Source organism: Leishmania infantum, chromosome 16, assembly GCF_000002875.2.
Source record: "Leishmania infantum JPCM5 genome chromosome 16".
Lineage (NCBI taxonomy): Eukaryota > Euglenozoa > Kinetoplastea > Trypanosomatida > Trypanosomatidae > Leishmania > Leishmania infantum.
The window spans coordinates 91,240-112,776 of NC_009400.2; the positions used below are offsets into that span (position 1 = coordinate 91,240).

The 21,537-nt window shown below is 62.8% G+C and overlaps 5 protein-coding genes across 5 annotated transcripts; all 5 read right to left on the reverse strand.

Moving 5' to 3' along the window:
• Positions 1-1,398: 1,398 nt before the first annotated feature.
• LINJ_16_0270 (conserved hypothetical protein) lies at positions 1,399-2,886 on the reverse strand (the record flags this gene model as incomplete). Its single annotated transcript, XM_001464479.1, has 1 exon — positions 1,399-2,886. One exon carries the CDS (start codon positions 2,884-2,886, stop codon positions 1,399-1,401), a length of 1,488 nt encoding a protein of 495 aa, XP_001464516.1.
• A 739-nt stretch (positions 2,887-3,625) lies between these two features.
• Positions 3,626-6,754, reverse strand: LINJ_16_0280 (conserved hypothetical protein; the record flags this gene model as incomplete). Its single annotated transcript, XM_001464480.1, has 1 exon — positions 3,626-6,754. The coding sequence occupies one exon, from the start codon at positions 6,752-6,754 to the stop codon at positions 3,626-3,628; it is 3,129 nt and encodes a 1,042-aa protein (XP_001464517.1).
• A 1,013-nt stretch (positions 6,755-7,767) lies between these two features.
• LINJ_16_0290 (conserved hypothetical protein) lies at positions 7,768-16,392 on the reverse strand (the record flags this gene model as incomplete). The annotated part of the gene is made up of 1 exon (XM_001464481.1): positions 7,768-16,392. The coding sequence occupies one exon, from the start codon at positions 16,390-16,392 to the stop codon at positions 7,768-7,770; it is 8,625 nt and encodes a 2,874-aa protein (XP_001464518.1).
• A 1,425-nt stretch (positions 16,393-17,817) lies between these two features.
• On the reverse strand, positions 17,818-18,591 carry LINJ_16_0300 (putative proteasome 26S non-ATPase subunit 9; the record flags this gene model as incomplete). Its single annotated transcript, XM_001464482.1, has 1 exon — positions 17,818-18,591. The coding sequence occupies one exon, from the start codon at positions 18,589-18,591 to the stop codon at positions 17,818-17,820; it is 774 nt and encodes a 257-aa protein (XP_001464519.1).
• A 568-nt stretch (positions 18,592-19,159) lies between these two features.
• LINJ_16_0310 (putative protein kinase) lies at positions 19,160-20,995 on the reverse strand (the record flags this gene model as incomplete). Its single annotated transcript, XM_001464483.1, has 1 exon — positions 19,160-20,995. The coding sequence occupies one exon, from the start codon at positions 20,993-20,995 to the stop codon at positions 19,160-19,162; it is 1,836 nt and encodes a 611-aa protein (XP_001464520.1).
• Positions 20,996-21,537: the final 542 nt, after the last annotated feature.

A 21,537-nucleotide genomic window follows, 5' to 3' on the forward strand; every position in this document is an offset into this window, starting at 1 on the left:
CACGAGCGCACAGACCTGCACAGCGAAGATGTAACGAAATCAGCGCGCTTTTTTTTTTCGTGGCTGCTCTCTCTCTCTCTCCTCCCTCAGGTCTCCCGCTTCTCAATACGAATGGGCGCCGCTTGGGCACCTGCATCCTAGTGTGGTAGCGGGCCTCTTCGATCGTGGCTAGCTGGCCGACTGCACGCAGAAGCACGAGAAGCTCAATGAGCCTCTCCCTCCTCCCTCCCCTATAACGACAACCACAGTCAACTGGCGGGAGGAGGGAGGCGTGAAGATGTATGTGAGAAAGAAAGCGTCGTGGAGGCTGGAGAGCGCGGGGTGGGCAGACGAGGCCCCACAAGCGAGGGAAAAGGAGCTGACGAAGCACGGCGCAAGGCACACACAGACACTTATGAATAGAGCATGCATGTGTATGAATGGGAAGGTGTGGCGGTGTGGCGGGAGGGGACAGACGTGTATGCACACTAAGTCACCGGCCACGGCATTGTCATGGCACACACACACTCTCCCCCGCGGTGTATTGCATCCGCCGGCCGGCATACGCCCCTTACCGTGTGCATCCTAACCGAGCGAACGCACTTCCAGAGACAGGACGTACCCTCGCAGAGACGACCCGGAGACGCCACCGTGAAGCAGGCAGCAGTCGCAACACAGAAACGAAGAGTCAAGGGGGTGCACGAAAAAGGCATCAGGCAGCTGCAGCAGCCAATGTCAACGCTGCCGCACACAGTCGATAGATGAGGTCCGCGGGCGTGCATGCAAGCACAACGAAGGAGACGGAGAAGAAAGTTTCACGTAGAGAAGCGCGGGGAAACAGGACGGAAGAATGCGGGCAAGAGACCTCTCACTCAAGCCACTCAACTGTCCCTCCCACGGACCCTTCGTCTCCTTTCTTGAGTTTTCAGTCGGGCGCTTCCGCCCGATGCGTGCATTCGCGTGTGTGTCTTCTTGAAGCCAATGCAACCCGGTACAAACAAGGGGGAGAAGGCAACGAGCGCGACAAGAAAACGATGCGCTGGTGCGTGGGCGGGTGAGCGATGCTCGAGGCAGCAGACAAAACGGCAGACACGCGCACTCGCCTACAAGCGCCGACCACATCCACAGCACTGAGCACAGCGCATCCGGTGACACCCCCTTCGCACGCGCACCAAACCGCACACCGGAAAACGAAAAATAGGAGAAACGTGGCGCGCAGTGGCAGAGAAGGCTACAGACGGGAAAGGGCAAAAAATGACCGGGTTAACGAAAAGAAACGGCTAACAAAATAACGGACGGCGCGTGCGCGCGTTGTATAGTGGCACGAATCGTGGTGTTGGGTGGCGGCGCGACATGCGCACAGGCTGGTGCACACATACACAGAGAGGGGAGCCGAGATGGGCTATGGGAAGCACACTCCTACTGATCCTTCTTGCTCTCCTGGGGCGACGGTGAGGACGGTGGTGAGGTGGCGCCGTACTTATCCAGAAAACCGAGCACCGTAGCCTCGTACTCGTCCGGCTTTGTGTTGTAGAGGCCGCAGTGAAAGGCGCCCTCACACAAGTACAGCTGTTTCGGCTCCAGGGCCGTCTCGAACAAAATCTCCGAGTGGCGCATCGGCACCACAGTGTCGCTCATGCCGTGCATGAGCAGTATCGGCCTCGGCGATATCTTGGTGATGCAGTGCAGGGCCTGGCAATGCTTCGACGGCTTGTTGCCGATGCGCCAGTTCAGCCAGAAGGTGGCGCACCGGCGGAACAGCCGGAAGAGCTCCACGCTATAGCGTTTCTGGGCAAAGTAGCCGCTGAGCACCATCACCATCTGCTGATCCAGTAGCGTCGCCGACGTGGTGATCGCGTTCTCGGCGATGACAACGTCGATGTTCTTGTCGATGGCGGCGGCCATGACCACCGAGGAGCCGCCGACGCTGGTGCCCATGGCACAGATGCGCTTGTAGCCGTACTTGGACTGCATGAGATCGCACGCCGCTACGACGTCGAAGCGTTCCTTTATGCCAAACGTAAAGCCGCGCATCCTGCCGCTGCTCAGGCCGTGCTCGCGGAAGTCGAACAGCAAACAGCCGTAGCCGGCATTGTGCAGGAATGGCACATGTCGCTCCCATGAGCGACGGTCGCGGCCACCGCCGTGCACGAGGACAATGCCCATCTCTCTCGCCTTCCCCGGCGGCGGCGGGACGTACCATCCGCGGAGCTTGTAGTGGTCGGTCGACGAGAACTCGACATCCTCGTAATCGAGGCCGAAGTCCGTTTTGGGGTCGTAGATCCACCCTTGCCAGTAGTCGGGGCATCCCTTCATGGTCAGGGCGCTTGCGCCGGGGTGGTGATGGTACCACGGCGGCCGAATAGCCACCTCAGACACAAAGTACGCCACTGCAAAATAGTAGAAGCAGAGCGTCGCCGCAATAAACTGGACTGCAAAGACGATGCCGTTGTAGAAGATGAGGAAGAGCAGCGGCAGCACCAGGCACACTAAGATTTTACGCATGGTGGCGGGGCTCACCTTGTCGGACTCGCGCAGATCATCGTCCAGCATCTGCTCATTCGCCTCCACGCCCTTCAGCGTCGACTGGGGCTCGCGCGCTTGTCGGTTCGCCATCATCTTGGAAAACAAAAGCCGCATGTCACTCCGTGACGTCTCCGGTGTCAGCTGAAGCGCCGTTTTGCCGTCCTTGTCTTTCAGGTCCACATCAATGTCGCCACGAGAGAGGAGGTAAGATACCAACACCTTGTTGTCGTTCATGCAGGCGTAGTGCAGTGAGGTGCGGCCATGTGGATCGGGCCTCTTGATGTCAATGTTTCGCTTCATTATGAGCTTGATAATAGTTGGCAGGTCCGACACGTGCGACGCGTCGCGGAGTCGCTCCATCGTGGACTTCCCCTGCTTCATCGCGAAGAGAAGCGGGTGCGGAGATTATCGTTGTGTACAGGTATGCGAGTGTAGGCCTATCGCTGGAACTGCGCACGTGTGTTTTGTGGGGATGAAGGGAGGGAGGGAGGGAGGGAGGGATGAAGGGAGGGAGGGAGGGAGGGAGGGAGGGAGGGAGGGAGGGATGAAGGGAGGGAGGGAGGGAGGGAGGGAGGGAGGGAGGGAGGGAGGGAGGGAGGGAGGGGTGGTGCAGGTGTCTATGAAAATCTTTGCGTTCGTCATGATGGCAAAGGCGTTGACGAGGCGTACGCACAGAGTGAGGAAGTATGTGTCTGCGTGTGTGTGAAGACAGTGATGGGGGCGCGCGCGCGAGAAGAGGGCTCTCAGCATTTGCATGTGCAAGATACAAGTGCGAGTGGGCAGTAGCCGCGCGCTGCAGGCGCAGCGGGCTGTGCTTCCGCATGCCCTCCTGCATGTCCCTCTCTCCGTCTAACGCCACGGTAGCAGGAGCCACGCTGCTGTCATGGATGTCAGCAGCGAAGACGTGAAGCCCTGACGTCGGCACCGCTGCGCACGCTGCTAGCTCTTCGTTGTATGGTCCTGTGACCAGGTGCGCACACGCACACGCCCCATCATCTGCTCCAAGAGGCGCGTGGGGCGGCCCTTGTAGCTTGGAGGAGGAAGGCGCGAAAAGGACGCTGGCGGGAGCGCCGCACACGGGCACATCAGTGAGTCTCCGGGGCCCCAGCACTCTCCCCCTCTACAGCAGAGCCGCTGTCAGATACTCAGCCCCCACCCCCTCCTCCACCATGGACTCTGCAACGAGGCGAGTGACATGCGGCGGCAGAGCGGCCTCCTGGTCTCGCATGAACAGCCCCCATGCCGTCGCCAGCGCCTTCTTCTGGCGTTGCTGGTGCGCGACGGGTATGTACAGGCGCTGGCGACGCTCTGCCGTGCCACGCTGCCGCGTCTCAAAAGTGCCGTCGCGCTGCTGATCGGCCGCCACAGCGGTGAGGAACGCCTTCTCGGAGCTCTGGTCCGCCCCCGGCGAACGTGGTACCCCATTCACTGGCAGCATGCTGCCCTGGTAACCGATAATGTCGAAGACGAGGCGCACAGGCGCGTGCAGGTGGCCCAGTCCCAGAAGGCAGTGAAGCACTACCACCCGCCGCAGCACCGCCGGCAGCGACGCCGCCGCGCATTCCTGTAGGAAAGACGCCAAATCGCGATGGCGATGCAACGCCAGTAGCGCACACGCGTGCGCCGCCTGAGTCATATGTTGTCCATCAACTGTCAGCAGAGGACCGCCTGACTCCGCCGCCGCTTCGACTGCTGCAGCTGATGTGTCGCCAGCCGCACGCATGGCTGCCACACGCGTGCTGAAGGGTACCAGCGCCTCTGCTTGGCCGTAGTCCAACATCGCCACCGCCGCGACGGCCACCGTCAGCTCATTGTACGGCGAGAGCGAAAGCAAAGCCGAGTGCCGGCCCCGTCCGTGCCTCAGCGACCGAAAGAAGTGCAAAGCCAGTTCTGTCCTCCCACTGCGGGCTGCCGCACACAAGCAGTAGAGGTAGTTCATGAAGCCGTCCGCCTGGCGGTGCTGCAGGTGCGTCATGAGGCGCAGTGGAACCACCCACGAAGCGTGCTTGAGTGCGACCAGCTGCAAGTCTCGTAAGACCGACGGCGAGGCATGGTCAGCCTCACCACCAGGAACGTACCGTAGCACGCGGAAGGCGTCCTGCCACGACTGCTGCTTGAGGTTGAGGAGGAGCGTTGGGAGAGTGCGCTCGTCAGGCATTAGCTGGTACCTCATCTCGAAGGCGGTAACGGTGCGCAGGGCAGAGGTCCACGTGTGCGTGATGGAGATGCTCTGCAGTCCGCTGAGGATCGCGCGCTCGTGAGCCGCGGAGACGCGGTACGCTGACGCTTCATGGGCAGCCTCCAGCATGGCTAGCGCGTGCAGCCAGCGAACCGATGGAGCGCAAGAGAGGTACTTGGTCACAGAATCGCTAGAGGTGTCCGAAGCGCCCGAAAATAATGGTGGGGTCACCGTGTCTGCCATGCACAAGAACAGGCATTGAGCCAGCGCGTTTGGCACAGGCACGCCCAGATCGCCGAGAGCCTTCGCCAGCTGGCCAAACATGTGTAGGCGAATAAAGCGCACTTGTGGCTCGTGGCTCAGTAGCGGCGAGCACACCGACTCCACTGCGGCCTTGATGGCATAGCGCGCCTTGTCGGAAAGCGCGACAAGCGTCCTGCAGCCGCGATGTATCCTCGTGCTGCCCTGTGCCGGTAGCGATACAGAGACCACGCCGCCAGCGGCGCTCGACGTGGGTCTGGAGTGCACGCGGTCCGCAGCGATCATGTGCTTCGTCTCGTCGAGTGCGGCAAACAAGGCCGACAGAAACTTTTCCTTGCCGGTCTTGGATTGGGCATGGATGTACGGGTGGAGAGGGAAGAGCAGCGTCGCCAGTGCCCGCCAGCACGTCTCCGCGGCTGCGACGTCTTCGCATGGCGCGGGCTTCGACGCAGCCTGCGAGAGCAGCGATGCGGCGCCGGCAGCGGCAGACACACTGGGGTTGGATGTGCGTGACCTTGGCAAACGTGTAGACGCGGCAGACTCCTTCGCGGACTCGGCTCCAACTCCTTCACCTTCGCCGAGAGGCGTCTGCGCCGGTGGTCCTCGATCCGTTCCGCCGCTGCCTACGCCTGCGATGTGCCTCATGAACAGCAGGGCCACCTCAGCAACAACCCCCTCGCCTGCGTGGCACAGCAGTCGATCCACGACGGTCCTGTCGCGCAGGCACCGGGCGAGTATGATGGGGTGGCTGGCAGCCACTTGGCGGATCACTTGCAGATGCGCGAGCGCGTACAGCGGCGGCCGACCGCTCCTTTCAGCGGAGCGACGCCCAAACGCCGAATCGGCGGCACGCGCCGCACCGCTCAGCTGATGTGCGCCGCCGCGGGGGGGCGCGAAGGGGAAGAGCACCGCCTTCACAGCCTTCAGCCCGTCAAACGTGTCCGCACGTGTGTCGGCCGACGTGGCGGTGGTCGCCTCCTCCGTGTCTGCGAGTGCGAGGTGCCGTCGCTGCCAGTTGACAACGCACTGCACCACTTCCAACACGGCACCACGACGGCGCAGCTCCGCAACAATCGCCTGCTGCTCCGACTTGAGCCCTGGCAGGGATGCCGCCGGCGTATCGGCCAAGAGGGTTGACGTGGCGTCTATCGCGCGCGGCCGGCTCAAACTGTAGGCCACGCACACAAGTTCGGCGGTGCGACAAGCTGCGAGGGCCTCACGCGGCTGTGAGGCAAAACTCTGGACGGGTCCTGCAGCGGTTTTCGAGGGGGTGGAAGAGAGCGGCGTCGCTGCCGTCGCCTGATTTGCCGTCGTTTGATTTGCCGCCAGTGCATCAGGTGCCCGCCCCCACGTCTCTCTCACGTACGGGGGCAGCGGCCATTCATCTCTCACCGCCTTGTGTCTGGTAGTCCGCTGCACAGACAACGGAAGCCCATCGACGACAGCAGCTGCGCGAACCCAGTCGCCGCTCTCACACAGGAGGCGTGCCACTGCAGCCCACGCGCGCGCCTTCGCCGCCGGCGCACCGGCAATCAACCCAGGCAGTGGTGCAGGCACCGCCCGCGGCGAAGAAGAGGCATACGAGGAGCTCAGATGCGTCACGACTGCGGACTGCGTGTCACTGTTGGCGATGCTAGCCGTCCGCCCCGCTGAACCCTTAGCTGACACCAGGCAGCTGTCTTCGAAGGTGCGCTGCACAAAGACGGCGATGTCCAGCGGTGCCATGGTAGCACACTCATCCATCATCAGCGCCATCCACGTGTGGCGCGTCGGCTTCGATGCACGCGACCATGACGACCGCACGAGCATCGACGTTGGATACGGTTCGTTGTTGATCCTGGCCAGCAGAGAGGCAGGGGCATGTGTACTACCTTATCTGTGGTGGTGGAGAGGCAGCGGCAGTTGCGCATGTGCATCTGAGCGTAGCCGGAAAAGTACGGGAAGGAGTGTCGGTGCCGGCAGACCCCGTGAGGGGCGCAGGCAGCGAGCCAATACGAAACGCAAAGGGCAAGCGGTGATGACGAGCATGGGGTAGGGAGTAACACCTTTCCGAAGCAGAGAGCGCACCTGATCACCGCAGGCGCCATCATATCCGCCCACCGCCCACGGGATCAATGCGCGCGCCGCGGCAGCAGGCCCCCTCCATGCACGCACGCGTGGAAAGGGGAGAGCCAAGCCGAGGAAGAGGTGGAGTCCCGGAGCAATGAGACGGTGGGGGTGAGGAGAGCCGCTAGCCGAAGCCGCGACTCACGCCTCCACAAGCGCAGATGCGGCCCGCTGCGCTGTGTCGGCCTTTCCACTTTCCGTGTGTGTTTGTGTGGGTTTGTCTGTGTGTTGTGGCGCACAGAGAAAAGTGCGTCTTTGGGAACAGGAGCGACCGGAGAGATGCACAGCACTGCCCGTCAGCGCGCACGCCACACAGGGCGAAGCAGCAGCAGCAGCGGAGGAGGAGGAGCCACGAAACAAGAGCACCGCATATCGAGAGTGCACGCTTTCTAACGCAGACGCAGACGCAGACGCAAGTGTGCACTCGTGGCTCAAGGCGGGAGTAGAAGGGGCGCGAAAGGGAGTCTGGCGCCGCAGGTTTGCGCAAGGAAGCGCTCCGGCCGCCTCCACACCGGGCAGCTTAGCATGTCCTCTTCATCCCGCGGGGTCGCTTATGAAGAGGACAAGAAATCTGCGGAGCTGCCAGCTTCCGAGGCGCTGCTCGCGACATACTCTGCCGCATCGCCTTCGCCGATAGAAGGAAGGCGGCGGGTGTGGTGGCAGACGCCGTCGCTACAGCAGCCGGCGCTGCGCGACACGGAAAAGCCTTCTTGAAGTCAGTGCTGCAGGTTCGCGCGCATCTCTTCGATGCGCTCGTTTGTTTTCTCTATGCTACGCCGAAGTGGCTCGAGGCCCTCTTTAAGCGCTGCCTCGACCAGGCTGGAGATAAGGTGAGCCGTTGCTTCGTCGAGGGCTCCGCCACCGTTCTTGCCATGACCGCCCGCCCCCTTTCCATCGGCATCATCGCCACCGCCAGCCTCCGTAGCCATCGCGACCACCTGCGGAACACCGTCTTCAGCCTCCTCCTCGCCGCCGATGGGAATGCCGCCTTCGGTCATCTGCGCATCCACTGCGCCGCGGTCCTTGAAGCGCAGCGTCAGAGAATGTCCGATCGGATAGAAGGACAGGTCCTGTTGCGCGATCAGCTGCTGCACGTACGCCTCCTGCCCCGTGTGCGAGTTTGCGTCCTTTTTGGAGAGGTAGTGCAGAAAGAAGATGTACTGCCACATGTTGTGCTCCTCCGCGACATGTGTACTGTACGCGCCGGGACGCACTATGTCGAACTCGTTGCGCTCAATGCCGCAAATGAAGCACTTCTTCTCCTGGTCCGCCTGGATGAGCTGCTGATGGGTGCGGTGCTGCGTGAGGCTGTCGATGATGACACCGAGGAACAGGTTCGCGCCGACCAGGCCGACGACGAGGTAGTACGCAATACGGTAGAACATCACCCAGTACGCGTAGCCGTCCTTGGAGTAGAACACAGGCCAGTTAGTGACATCGCCAATGCCTCCACCGCTGCGCAGCGTGTCGACGTGCACGAGAAAGCACTGCGACAGGGTGTAGCAGTTGAAGCCGTTTAAGCGCGCGCCCAGTGGATCGAACAGCTGAGAGAAGTTATAGTAGCTGATGTTGGCGCCAACCAACACAAACGTCAGCAGAAGGGCATACGTCAGCACGAGCAGCTTGAGGTTGGCCCGCAGTGCCTCGAACAGGTTGGCCAAAACGGGGCTGTTGATGGTGATCTGCATCATCTGCAGCGCATACCAAATTCGATGTTGCGCGAAGCCCATGACACTCACGAAGCAGAAAAAGAAGTGCGGAAGAAAGCCAGCGTGCCAAAAGGCGTAGTACCCACTCAACCAAACCCGCTCGTACCACGTCGGCATCAGGCGCTGCTTGCCACGCAGCAGCGCATCAGCCCGATCCACGGCGATGTCGGCGTCGCTCATCCTCGTCAGCTCCTCTTGTCGTCGCGAATACCACGTCCGCCAGCCGATCTTGTAGTTCACCACGGCCGGGCCCAAGAGGGCCTGGGTCAGAAGAACGCCTTGCACGCACATATCGACAATGCCGAGGCCGACCAAGGCGCGGTCGATGCCCTCCGGCGTCCCGGAGCTGTACGGAGAAGTCGGCGCACGAATGCCGATCACCATGACAAGGTTGATGCTGAAGACAATCAACAAGCCCAATGCGTTGATCTCACGGAGGAAGAAGTTCAGCAGGTACGCAGCACAGAAGCGGCGCATGCTGTTGTACCAGCTCATCTCCATAATCACGTCCGATGTCTCGTTGAAGAAGTGCTGAATGCGCTCGTTGTCGCTGGTGCGCACCGCCGTCTGGATCAGGGCCGTGCGGCGGAACTCAAAGAGGTTGTCCACCGCCGAGTTGAGCGCGCGGAAGTACACGCGCTCCAGACGACCGTCTCGCACAATCTCGATCTTCGCCAGCTTCGTCGACACCTGGCGGTAGTACTTACTTCTGCGCAGCACCTGCCGAATGCTCTGGCCCTTCTTGTCCACTAACTCATCCAACGCCCCGGCGAAGTCCTCCGCGCCGACGCCGCCGCCGCTGCCGCATCGCAGCCGTGTTGCCGTCAAGAAGTGCATGTCGTGGCACGCTCTAAAGAACGCGTAGATGCTCACTGCCAGCGCCAGCTCGTCTTGTAGCTCCTCGCGGCTCGTCGGGTAATCATTGTGCAGGTAGTCGCGAAAGTAGCGGCGCAAGGCTGCAACGGACCCCGAAATGTCGCCTCGTGAGAGGCCATTGTACTGCTTCCGCTCTACGGGGCCGTGTCTCGCTTCGTAGCTAGCGGCACTGCGATCCATAGCCGTGGTGAGTAAGGACAGGTCCACAGTAGACACCAGCTTCGAGGCTAACCGCGAGTCGTCACGACCCTCAATCATCGCCAGCAGCGTCGACAAGGCCATGGTCTGCAGTAAGCTGCAGCAGCGACGCCGCCTCTCCTCCAAGGTGGCAGTCGGAGACGTCCCTTCGCGCCCTCCACCAAGCACGGCCTCATGCCACGAAACCGCCGGCAGCACCACCTCCACCGCCGTGAGCGCCGCATCCTCGTGCGCAGAGGCGTCGAACTTCGACAGCAGCAAGGTCAAGTAGTCTGCCGCGTTGTACGCCACGAACATGTCCTGATTCGCGGCGCACGGGCCCTGTAGCGCCTCCGCGATCGTCGAAAGCAGCTGCACCATGAAGTCCGACGTCACCTCGTTTGCCGTCTTCGGTGCCATCGACAGCAGCTCCACGAGCGCCTCCACAACGTTCACGGAGATGTTGCTCTCTGGCTGTGAGACAAGGTACGTCTGCAGCGGTGCATACTGGCCAGAGCACAGCAGCTGCAGCAGCTTCAGCTCCAGGCGGCAGTTCGACATCTGCGTCAAGTAGTGCCTCGCCTCGGACGGGCTGCTCCCGCTCGACAGTGCGTGGTGGTACGTCCGGAGCCTGTCCTTGAAGTCGAGGAAGTGGTGGCGCAGCACGCACAGCAGGCGGTCGTTCGCGCTGCGCCGGCAGAAAGCCCGGTAGCACTCCTGCATCCCGCGGTGGCCCTGCTGCAGCAGCGTGCACCCCGCCAGCAGCGCAGCGCGCTGCGCGTCCGCCTTGTCGCACCCGACAAACTCGCCCACAAGCGCCAACAGCGGCAGCGGCATCTCGAGCGACTCGTCGCCGGCCCACCGCGCCAGAAACGTCTGCCGCGACTGCACGGGAGTCGTCACGGTGATGTGCGGCACGTCAGACTCCTGCTCCTCAAGCGGCAGCAGCACGCTGTCATCGTACGGGTTGTTCGGCATCAGCACCACCATCTGCCGGATCAGCGTCAGGGTGTGCACGACGTTGGGGTGCTGCAGCGACGGCAGCACAGTGAAGAGGGTGCGCATGAACGTGGCACCGCGCGCGCCGCAGCGCAGCAGGATGCCGGCACCAGATATCAGCTGATTCTTCTCCGCCATCCGTGCGTCGTCTGCAAGAACGGAGCGAAGGTAATCCATCCACTTGCTCGCCAGCACGTGAGCGCCCCCACCTGCCTCGATGGGGCTGTTCCACGCGCAGCTGTCACCACCCTTCAAGACGACCCCCGGCGTCACTACGGCGGAGCTCTCGCCGCTCACGGCAGCTGTTGCACGATTGGGCGGCTTTGCCGCCGCTCCCACATACGCGGCCAGGCGTGCGTACAGCCTGCTGAAAGGGTCGCCACGCCACCGGGCAGTGCCGCTGAAGCCGTTGTTCTTCGCCACTCGCAGGCACTGACGCAATGCAGTGAAGTGAGCGAGCGACCACTGCGCCTCCGGAAACGGGGCAGTTGTTGCGCTGGGTAGCCCCGTCGCGCTGTGAGGCGCGCCTCTGAGGATGCCATCCTCCATGTTGAAGAAGAACTGCAGCACATCGCACATGGCATCCACGAGCTCGTTCACCACCACGCTAAGCTGGGAGCGGACGCGGTTCGAGAGTTGCGAGATGGCGCCGCGATACCGCGCGCACACACGCTCCGTGCACGCGCACAGGGGGCCGAAGAAGAAGTCTTCGTACATGCCAGCACCAAACAGCGCCTCCTCCATCTCCTCCTCGGCCTCGTTCTTCGGCACGCACCACAGCGTGGCGCCCTCGCGCCGCTCCAGCTCCTCGCTCACCTCGTCGAGCGCGCACCGCCCGCCAAGCAGCTGCAGGTACCGCGCAGCGTCCATCATGCACAGTCGCACAAAGTCAGGGAAGTCGCGGTGCGCAAGCAGCGACGGCACAGCACACGCGTCGTCAAGCACAAGCGCCTGCAGCAGTTGCACGTACGGGTAGCGGAAGTACACCGGCACGAGCACGTCCGTCGTCACCTGCAGCAGCGCGTCCAGGCTGTTCTGCCCGAAAACCTCCTGCCGCACCGTCTCCGCTTTCACAAACTCGCTCTTGTTCGATACAAGATACAGCAGTCGGCACAGATCCAGGTGTGTGCGCGTGCGCCCCTTCGCCGCGTAGCAGTCGTCCGACGTCAGAAGCCGCTCCCGCAGCTCACGGCCCTGGTTGCTGCACCAGCCGTGCCGCAGCTGGATGCACCGCTCCGCCTGCTGGTCCGACACAATCGCACGCCACACCTGCTGCTGCCGCTGCGCCATCACGTGCACGGATGAGCGCTTCGCCGCCACCCAATCACTCAGAAACTCGATGGCGGTCAACGTGGCATGCTCCCTGTACAGGCACCTGACGACATCAGCGAGGATCTGCGTCGGCATTTCGGTGCAATCATCATCCTCGGCCACGAAAAGCGTCCGCAGCAGCGAGATGTAGTTGGTGTTCTGATACGCCAGCGGCGCCGCGCCCACGACGGCCTCTCGCAGCTCATCGCGGATGCCGGGACTCTGCGCCATCGTCTGCAGAACAGCGACTGCCTTAAAGACGAGCTGGCGGCTCGCCTCACTGACAGGCACCGACACGCGCTCCAGCATCCGAATCAGCTGCAGGGGCAAACCGACTTGCTGCATCATCGAGAGCTTCTCGGCGACGGTCCCGGACGTCGGCTTTGAGAGAAGATCGTCCAGCGCATCGAGCGTGCTGTTGGCCAGCGCGATCGTGTTGGAGCGGCGGAACGACGCCTTCGCCAGCTGCTTTACCGCGATCGAAGTGCGGTTGACGGCCGCGTAGAAGCCGATGCTGTCCTCCGACGTAAGCAGCTGTACACGGCTCGCCGTGGCGTATAGCTCTTCAAGGAAGTTGGTGGCGCGGAAGAAGACGCAGATGACCTGGCGCTGAAGCATCGAGCTGCGACTGCAGTTTGCCAGTTCCATCAGTGCAGTGAACGCCTCGGCGATGGGTATCAGCTCCTCGCGCGGCTCGCGCTCCTCCTCCTTGTACACGCCATCAAGGTCGCAATCACACGCAACGTCCGCGCGACGGCCCGGCTCCTCATCGGCTCCGTCGCCGCCCCCATCCACGACTCTCCATTTCTCCGTGCTCCGCTGCTGCAACGCGGCGGCAAAGTTGATGTGCGCGAGCTGGCTGAAGCGCGTCGGCCGCCTCCACACCCGGAAGCAGTCCACCAGCCACAGCGCCTCCCGCACGAGGAGCACATCGATCAGCAGGTTCATCAACTGCAGCGCACGGGATTTACAGTCGTGGACGGGCTGCATCTCCAGGTATGTTCGCTGTTCATCGCACGACGGGTCCACGCACCGCACCACCAGTCGCATCAGCGTCTCGTACTCGCTCAACTGGAATGCGCCAGCGTTCACAAGCGCGTCCAGAAGGTTCAGCGCCGCAAGGTACTCCGCAGCAACGCTGTCGTCGTCGCTCATCAACGTTGCCTTCATGTACCGCACCACAAAACGCTTCGCCGCCACAAGCTCCTGCGGCACCTTGCTCATTGCCATCTGGCACGACGACGACACAGCGGCACGAGTAGCACCAGCAGCACCGCAGCCGCTGCCCGGCAACGATACAACGCACCGGATGTTCTGTATTTGCTCCCGGATGTTCAGCGCACCGTCCACGTCCACCATCACCTTCGCAAAAAGCTCCAGCAGCGCGCCGTGCAGGCGCCTCGGCAGCGCCTCGCTCTGCAGCGACTCAGCAAGCACGGCGCGCGGCACCCACTCAAAGATGAACGGCCGGCTCCGCGCGTGGCCCTCCCCGTACGCGAGCGCAGCAAGCAGGTGGATCTGCGCCGCAAGGTACGGCACCAGCGTATCCCTCACTTCCGGCCAGTCCGGCATCACAGCCAGCAGCCCCTCCAGCGGGAAGTACGTGGTCCCGTTCACGTCCGGGGCATCGGCGGCCTTCTGCAGAAGCTGGCCGAGCGGGTTGTCTTTCGCGCGGTATTGCGTCGTCGCGGCCAACGAAGCCGAGTCGCTGAACTCGGGCTCCTCGAAGAGCGAGTTTGGGATACCCACCATGGGCACCTCTCGCACTGCCCTCACAGAGGTGCTCAGCTCCAGTGCCGCTGCCGCTGGGCTGCAAGGGGGGAGAGTCGACGCTGGCGACAGTGGCGCCTGCCTCGACGCGGCTCCGATGGACGCGTCACACTCGCCCGCAGGCACGGTCCCAGCCACGGACGCCTCTCGCGTGTCGGTGAAGAGCGCAGCGCTGAGCTGGCATAACGTATCCGCGAACTCCACACAAGTCGGCCCACCCTCCGCCATCAGTCCCTTCCGTTCCTTCCCTGCAGCGGCCAGTGCGCTTGATGTCTCCTCCGCCCGTGGCATCTGCGCGATACGTGTTGTCTCAAGCCCTTCAGGCAGCGGCATCCACTTCATCGGGCAAAGTACCCGCTGCGCCATCTCGCGGTTCTGCGTGAAGCAGTCGAGAATCACGCGCTGCGCCTCCACCATGCCCTCGCCACCGCAGCACGCGAATCGCCGCAGGATGTGCAAGACATCCGGGTTGTGGCGGCGGCTCGCCAGCATCTCCAAGAAGAATTCCAGCCGGTGCCGCGCCATCGGCAGCTCCACCAGCGCAGGGTTGTCCTTGTAGAACGCAGCAAGGCACCGCAGCGCAGACGGCACGTAGCGCGTGCACTCCATCACGAAGTCCGCGTAACTCTGCAGCGCCGCCGCGTACCGAGACCGGTTGTACAAAAGCACCCCTACAAGCTCGAAGCACGCGTCCACAAGGTCGCCCAGCTCGCTGTACCGCATCGGCACAAACAACGACGAGCCCCCCGATGCCGACGCAGCAGACGGAGCGCTTGCCACGTCAGCACCGCCAGCCGCAGCGCCAAAACTACTCGCTGCCGCAACACTGTCGGCACCATTACTGCAGCCGGCCTGCGGGTACACCATGCCCAGCGACCCAAGCTTCTCCGCATGCACGTGCGGGCACTGCAGCGACGCGCGCACAACAAGCAGCGCAAGCTCGCCAACGCCCTGCTGGAAAACCTTGCTCTGCCACTCCGGGTTCAGCACGGCGCCGTGGCCGCCGCAAGCGCTGCCCGCATTCATCAGCTCCTCGGAAACGTTCTCCGCGTCGGGATCCGCAGGGCGGTGGCACAGCTGATGCAGCTGCTGCACCTTCTCCCGCGCCTGCCGCACGTGGTGCGGGCTACCCACGCCGCACGCCATTTCACGCACGTACCGCTGCAGCGGCGGCAGCAGTCTGCGGATCATGTGCAGCTCCTCCAGTGCGATCGGCTGCAGCCGCCGAATCTCCAGCCCGTCGCGCATCGACTTGAGCCCGCGCCCAAGCAGCGTCACGACCCCGTACGTCCTCGCACCGTGCGCAAGCGACGCGATCGTCACCTCCGAGTGACGCACGTCCTCCCCCTCAGCCGCCACGGGCCCGCCAGCAACGACCCAAACCTTCTGGTTCGCACTGTTCACGCAACTCAGAAACACGCGCCCGCCGTTGCCCAGGAACTCCTCAGCGTTGGACGATGCGCAGTGCAACTGAAACAGCGTCCCCGCAGAACGCGCATGCGGCGTCAGCGACAGCGCGTACGACGCCTGCCGCACGCCTGGCCCCAAGCCAGCGCCGCCACCTTCCGCCGACTCTACCGCGGCAACCTCGCCGCACTGCAGGTACAGCCCCAACGCAAGGGATTTGAACCGGTAGACGTTGCCCGCACCGCGCGTCCGCAGCGCGCCGCCCTTGCTCGCATTCGCACCCTCGATCACAAACAACGAGAGGTAGCTCACCTCCTCCTTCGACGCAGCGTACCACGCGACCGTGTGCTCGCTGCCCTCCGCCGGGTTTGAGTCCGGCGTCTGCAGCACGCACTGCTGCTTTGCCGGATCCGCAAGGACGTACTTGTGCTCCTCCGTGTGCAGCAGCGTCACGCAGTCGCCGCAGCGCAGCGGTGGCCCGCGCCTCGAAGGAGCGCAGTCGCCGTCGTACAGGTGTATCAGGAAGCCCTGGATGCTCTCCCCGACGCTCACCTCAAGGAACCAGCTATCAGCCGCCTCTTCGTCCACGTTGGGGGCCACGTTCAGGTAACGCTCCGTTTCGGCCGCCTGGAGAATGATGGCGTCGCCCGCAGCGACGGGCTCGCCCTCCACGCGCAGGCGATACCGCGGCATGATGCGCCAGCGCTCGTGCACATTGGCGTCCCGCCGGCGCGTCTCGAGCAGCACGCGGAGGTTGCCCTTCATGCCCGCCGCGTAGCGCTCGGCATGATAGCCGAGGTACTTCTGGTGTGCGTAGTGGAGGAGGCGGATTGTCTGTCCATATTTCACCACATCGCTGTCCGGCTGCCGGTTGACACTTGCCTCGACAGGGTCGCCGTGCTGCAAAAGCAAAACTGTGTGCTCGTGGCGCAGCGGCGTCTCGGGGGTGTCACGCTGCAGCCCAACCGGCGCCTCCGTGGATGAGGTGGCCACGACATAGCCGTCCAGTGACTGCTTATAGAGGCTGATCAGAGAGCCGTAGCGCAGCGGCTGCGCTGGCATGTTGTGACCAGCATTCTCCTTAGTCGCCATGCCGGCAGAAAGGCACGTGAGAAGGAGCCCGAAGCGGGGGCGGTGCTTGCTACGGCGCCCCGGCTCTGGAAGGCGGCAGCTGTATCGAGCGGGGGGCGACAGGCTGACACTGTGGCAGCAGCCGTGAGGGTTCTGTAGAGAATGACTTCTTCAAAACAAGAAAAGAAGAACGCCAAGTGCGCGCCTGCACCCACCCGAACGCGCACGCGAAGCAGCGACTTGGGCAATACACAAATTTCGGAGCCGAAAAGACGGCCAGAGAGGGCGGGGGTGGAGGGCCGACAGTGATGGTCGATGCGACACAAACGACGGGTTAAAGCCACGAGGATGGGCGAGAATGAGAGGGAACCACTACTCCAGCAGGACTATACAACACGAGTATGGGGTTCTACACACACACACAAAACAAAAATTCGCAAGGAATAGTTAAGCTCTAGTCTGTCAGGCACCCTCTCTCTCTCTCATGCTGGCCCTGGCTCTCTGTCTGTAAAGCGCGCGCTGTCGCGGCTTACAGTGTTACGCAACGATGCGAGGGATAAAACGCGTGAAAGCACAAATAAAAAAATGCACATCAAGAAAATGAGAGAGAACACTAAGGTTCACGTTGTGCGAGCCGCTGAGCGGCTGCGCACGCGCGTATGAGCAGGTGGGGGACGGCTTCCGTCTCGTTGCAAGTGTCGGCTTGTAAGAGGAGCGAAAAGAAGGGGAAAGTGGGGCACACCGCGGCCATCGAGCCGGTCCGCATATTCGACTCCGTCGATCCGACTTCTGGGGCGGTGTTTGCGTGTGTGTGCGTGTGATGTCTACGTGTGTGCAGATCATGCATACCGCGGTATGTGAAGTACAAGCGAGGTATGCGGACGAAGAGGCGTCAGTCAAGTTGTAGCGCGCACAGTCAAAGGCCGGCTCGTGGACGGGAGAAAGGATGCGACGCCGTTCCGGTGTGCGAGCGTGCGCTTCGCTATCGATGAGTGGCCCTCCGCCTCATGACGAAACAAGGGTAGAGATGTCGGCGTTGAGCAGGAGTGCGAGTATGACCTAAGCCCGGTAGGCGCGCACCCCAATGTACAGCAGTAGACGATGCGCACCAGCCTATATGCAGGCAGGCCGGCCCCGCTGCACGTCTCTCGCAGTTCGTGCCAGCGCAAGTGGCGCGCACGAAAGAAGCGTTTTTTTTTCTTGAAGAGGGCACGCGGAAAGCCGCACACATGCGTGCAGCACCAGATGACGAGTCAGAGCAGGGCTGAATGCGATCATGCGGGCCCGTCATGTGAGAACGGCGGCATAGCGAAGCGCCGCTGCGCCCTCCGCACCACAACACGCATAAACACACACACAAGCACGTATGCATGGAATGAGAAGAGCACTCCCAGACACAGTCCATAAAGACACCAGAAAGGTGGAAAAAAAAAGCGTGTTCTCCCATCAGCGACTTTCACACAGAGCTTCGTCCCCGACCATGTCCAAGGCGCAGCCGAGCAGCCCGGGCCCTTGCCAGCGCTGCGGCACCAGTACAAGCTCGGACGGATCATCTTGCAGCTCTCCTGGCTTCCGCACCCACACCGCAATCGGCGCCCCTTCGTGGGTGGATGTTTCCCTCGCCAGCGCCTGCAGGCCCTCCGCGATCAGCTCCGTCTGCGTCACGGCGCCGTATTGCAGGATCTGCATGCCGACGGAGAGGCCGGCCTCCTCCGCTGGGCTATTGGCGTCCACTTTCGCCACCACCAGACACGGCTTCAGCCGCGAGACACGCTGCACCTCTGCCATGCGCTGCGCCCGCTTCTCCGCCGCTGCCTGTCGTTGTCGGCGGGCAGCGGCGTCCTGTACCATCTGTAGCTGCGCCTCCTCTTGCGTCTGGAGGTGCAGCTCATTGAGAAGGCTGTATATTTTTTCGTTCAGCACGCGCAGGTCGTTGCGCGTGGAGTCGGCCGTGTTCCGGGCTGTGCGAACCGCGTACAGGTCGCAGTCGTTTCGCGGGAACCCCTCATCGTCAAGCAAGCGGCCGCGAAGCCCAACAGGGGTCGATGCGAGATACTGAAGTGCATCCGTCAGCTTCGCCTCGAGGGCCGCCTTCTGTGCGTCCAGGCGACGCAGCTCTTCACGAAGGGCTTCCTTGTCCATATCGCCTATGGTGGATTCGACCGCGGGGGCGCGGTAGTCCTCGATCTCGACAATGTCCTCGATGCTGTGTCCGTTCATTGCTTCCGCTTTTCCGCGCTACGGGATAAGGGGAGGCGACCTCGCCTGCCTAGCGTGGGAGGGAAGCCAAAGCCGCAGCACGAGAAGCCACGGCGCCTGGCCTGCCAATGCAGTTGTGTGTGTGTGCGCGTGTGTGTGCGTGTGCGCGTGTGTGTGCGTGTGCGCGTGTGTGTGCCAGCTGTGCACTCCTGTGTGTTTTCGCAGGAAGTGCGTCAGAGGCAGGGCACGCGATAATGCGAGTCGAATATGCCCAAGCGGAGGAGGTGCAGAGCGCCGTGACCGGTGCCTCAAAAGAAGAGAGTGGAGAAAAGGGCAACATGGCGTGCACGCACGCACGGCGAGTGCGCATCGCACCACACCTAAGCACCAGGGGCGTCCCCCTCCCCTCGCGTGGCGACCTGGCCAACGCGAGGCACAGACGCGAACGGGGGGCGCTGCTCTCTCTCGTCCTTCGGCACCCTCGCTGATGCGTTTCCGCAGTGCCTCTTTTCGACCTCCTTCCAATCAGCATCAGCAACTCGCGTCTCCCCCGCCAACCCTCATCCCGTTCCTGCTTGTCTTCTTTGTTCTACGCATTCCGCGTGCTCTCACACGTGGCCGCGTACACGTTTTTCAGCACCGTGCCGCAGAGCAGCTTCATCCGCTGCGCGTGCTTAGCCTCCGCCTCTGAAACCGCGCGTGTATACGGAAGGTATTGGTTGTACAGAAACACTTCCCGCACCGTGTTCAGCGTGGTCGTCTCGAAGCAGCGGAGATACAGTGGGGAGACACCCTCGGCACTGTAGCCCAGCAAGTGGAGCGATTCGGCTAGCGCGTCGCCATGGGCAGCCGCGGCCGCCATTCTGGCCTCGTGGGAAGGCGGCCCGTACACCGGAGGGAACGCAGACACCATCGGGGTGACGCCACCGCCGCCCGATGTGGGCAGCAGGTGCGACGGGTGACAGTAACGGTTCACGCTGGCCATCATGGTTGTGCTGCCGTTGCCATCTCCCGTGTAGGCGCCGTCTAGCGCCGCCTGTGCGGCCCCGGGCCCACCTACACGTGGCCCGCCCCCCGCGGCACCGTTTGCCGCGCCACCGGACGACAGCGTCGCCCCTCCTACAGTACCGGCGCAGCCACTGACGCCAGCGGTGCTGCCGCAGAACAGGGTACGGCCACCCCCGTTCAGTGCGTCAAAGGACATGTCCTCCAGGTGCAGCAGCGGCAGCAGCATCAGCCGCCCACCAAGCGGGGCACCGCGGTCGCCAGCGGCAGCCCCTGCAGCCACGGCCCCTCCACCACCTCTCGCAACTACCCGACCAGCAGCTGGCGAAGCTCTTCGCTGCGGCGCCACGTGCTCGTCGATCCACTGGGCAGCCGCCTCGTCGGTAGGGATGGCGGCGACCCCCTCGCCCTCCTCTTCGCCCGCGCCTTCGATGGCTCCCACCACGGAAGACGTCCGTGTGACTATCGTCATGGCCGAAGTGTTGCTGCCCTTGTTGTTGCCGTCCCGCCGCTCATCCATGGAACGGCGCCGCGTGAGGAGCTGCTCCACAACTGCGGCCATCTCCTCTTGCGAGGCGACGGCGGAAGGATCCACAAAGGGGTCCATCAACATCGTGGCCGCAGAGGGGCGCAGCTCCTTGTCCTTGGTTAGCAGGCGGCGGATGAACATGTTCATCTGCGGCGACCAGCGCTCCTTGGCCTGCAGAGTTGGCGGATCGTTGAGAGGGATGAAGAAGACAGCGCGGGCAATGTGCATGCCGAGGTACGGCGGCTGCCCCTCCGCCAGCTCGATCGTGGTAATCCCCAAAGACCACATGTCGGCGCGGCTATCGTAGTCCTTCTCCGTGAGGGCCTCCGGCGCCATCCAGAGCGCCGTGCCGATGAAGGAGTTGCGCCGCGACAGCGTGTGCTTGAGCTCCGTGCTAACGCCAAAGTCCGCCAGCTTCACCTGGCCGTTTTTGGTGAGCAGTAAGTTGCTGCCCTTAATATCGCGATGAATGACGTGACGCTCGTGCAGGTAGCGCAGGCCGAGGAGGGTCTGGCGGCACACGTACGCGATGAGCGGCTCCGAGAGCGGACGGCGCAGCAGGTCGTATGCCGTGTCCACAGAGCCGCCCTCGCAGTATTCCATGACGATCCACAGGACCCCCATCGAATGGTACGTGCCATAGAAGCGCACGATGTTTGGGTGGTCACACTCCTGCAGGATCTCCACCTCCTTCACAATGGTGTCCAGATCCTCCTTGTCCGTGTCGCTGAGCGGGACCTGCTTGATAGCAACGATGTCGTCAGTGGCGCGGTTGCGGGCCTTGAGAACGACACCAAAGTTGCCGATGCCAACGCTTTCAACAATCTCAAACAGCTCCTTGGGATCATCCTCGCGCACGTGGATGCGATCGAGTGCCGATGGCTTCATCATTGTGGCACTCGATGACTGGCGTGCGTGCCTGTGGGTGTATGTGTGTGGTCAGTCGTCGTAGGCGGGGGGAGGGAACAGAAAAAAAAAAACAAGGCGAGTTAGAGGTGTCCAGCGACTTCATGTACGTGCACAGCGAGAGAGTCCGTAAGCTCACGTGTGGGGAAGGGAGTGGGGAGTGGGGAGTGGGGGGAGGGGGGGGGGGCAAGCAAGCCTTGTCTTACCACCTGCCCTGTGATCAACGGCACCTCTAACACGCACGCACACACAAGCGCCCCCCACCTCTGTTCGACTTCCACACACCCTCTTGCACCGGGAAGATGCGGATGTGTGGTACGTCCCTCGGCTCACCGCCTCTGAGGCAGCACTGCGCAGAGGCAGTGCGGGGATGAATCGTGGGTGATGGCGAAGAAGGCGAGGAGGTTGAGAAACAGAAGTAGACGAAGGTCCGAGTGAGAGAAAGAGGTGCTGCGCCGCGCAGGTTTCGCAGCGAAAGCCGCTGCCGCAGTCGAGAAGGCGAGAGAGAAGCGGTGCAGCGATATACG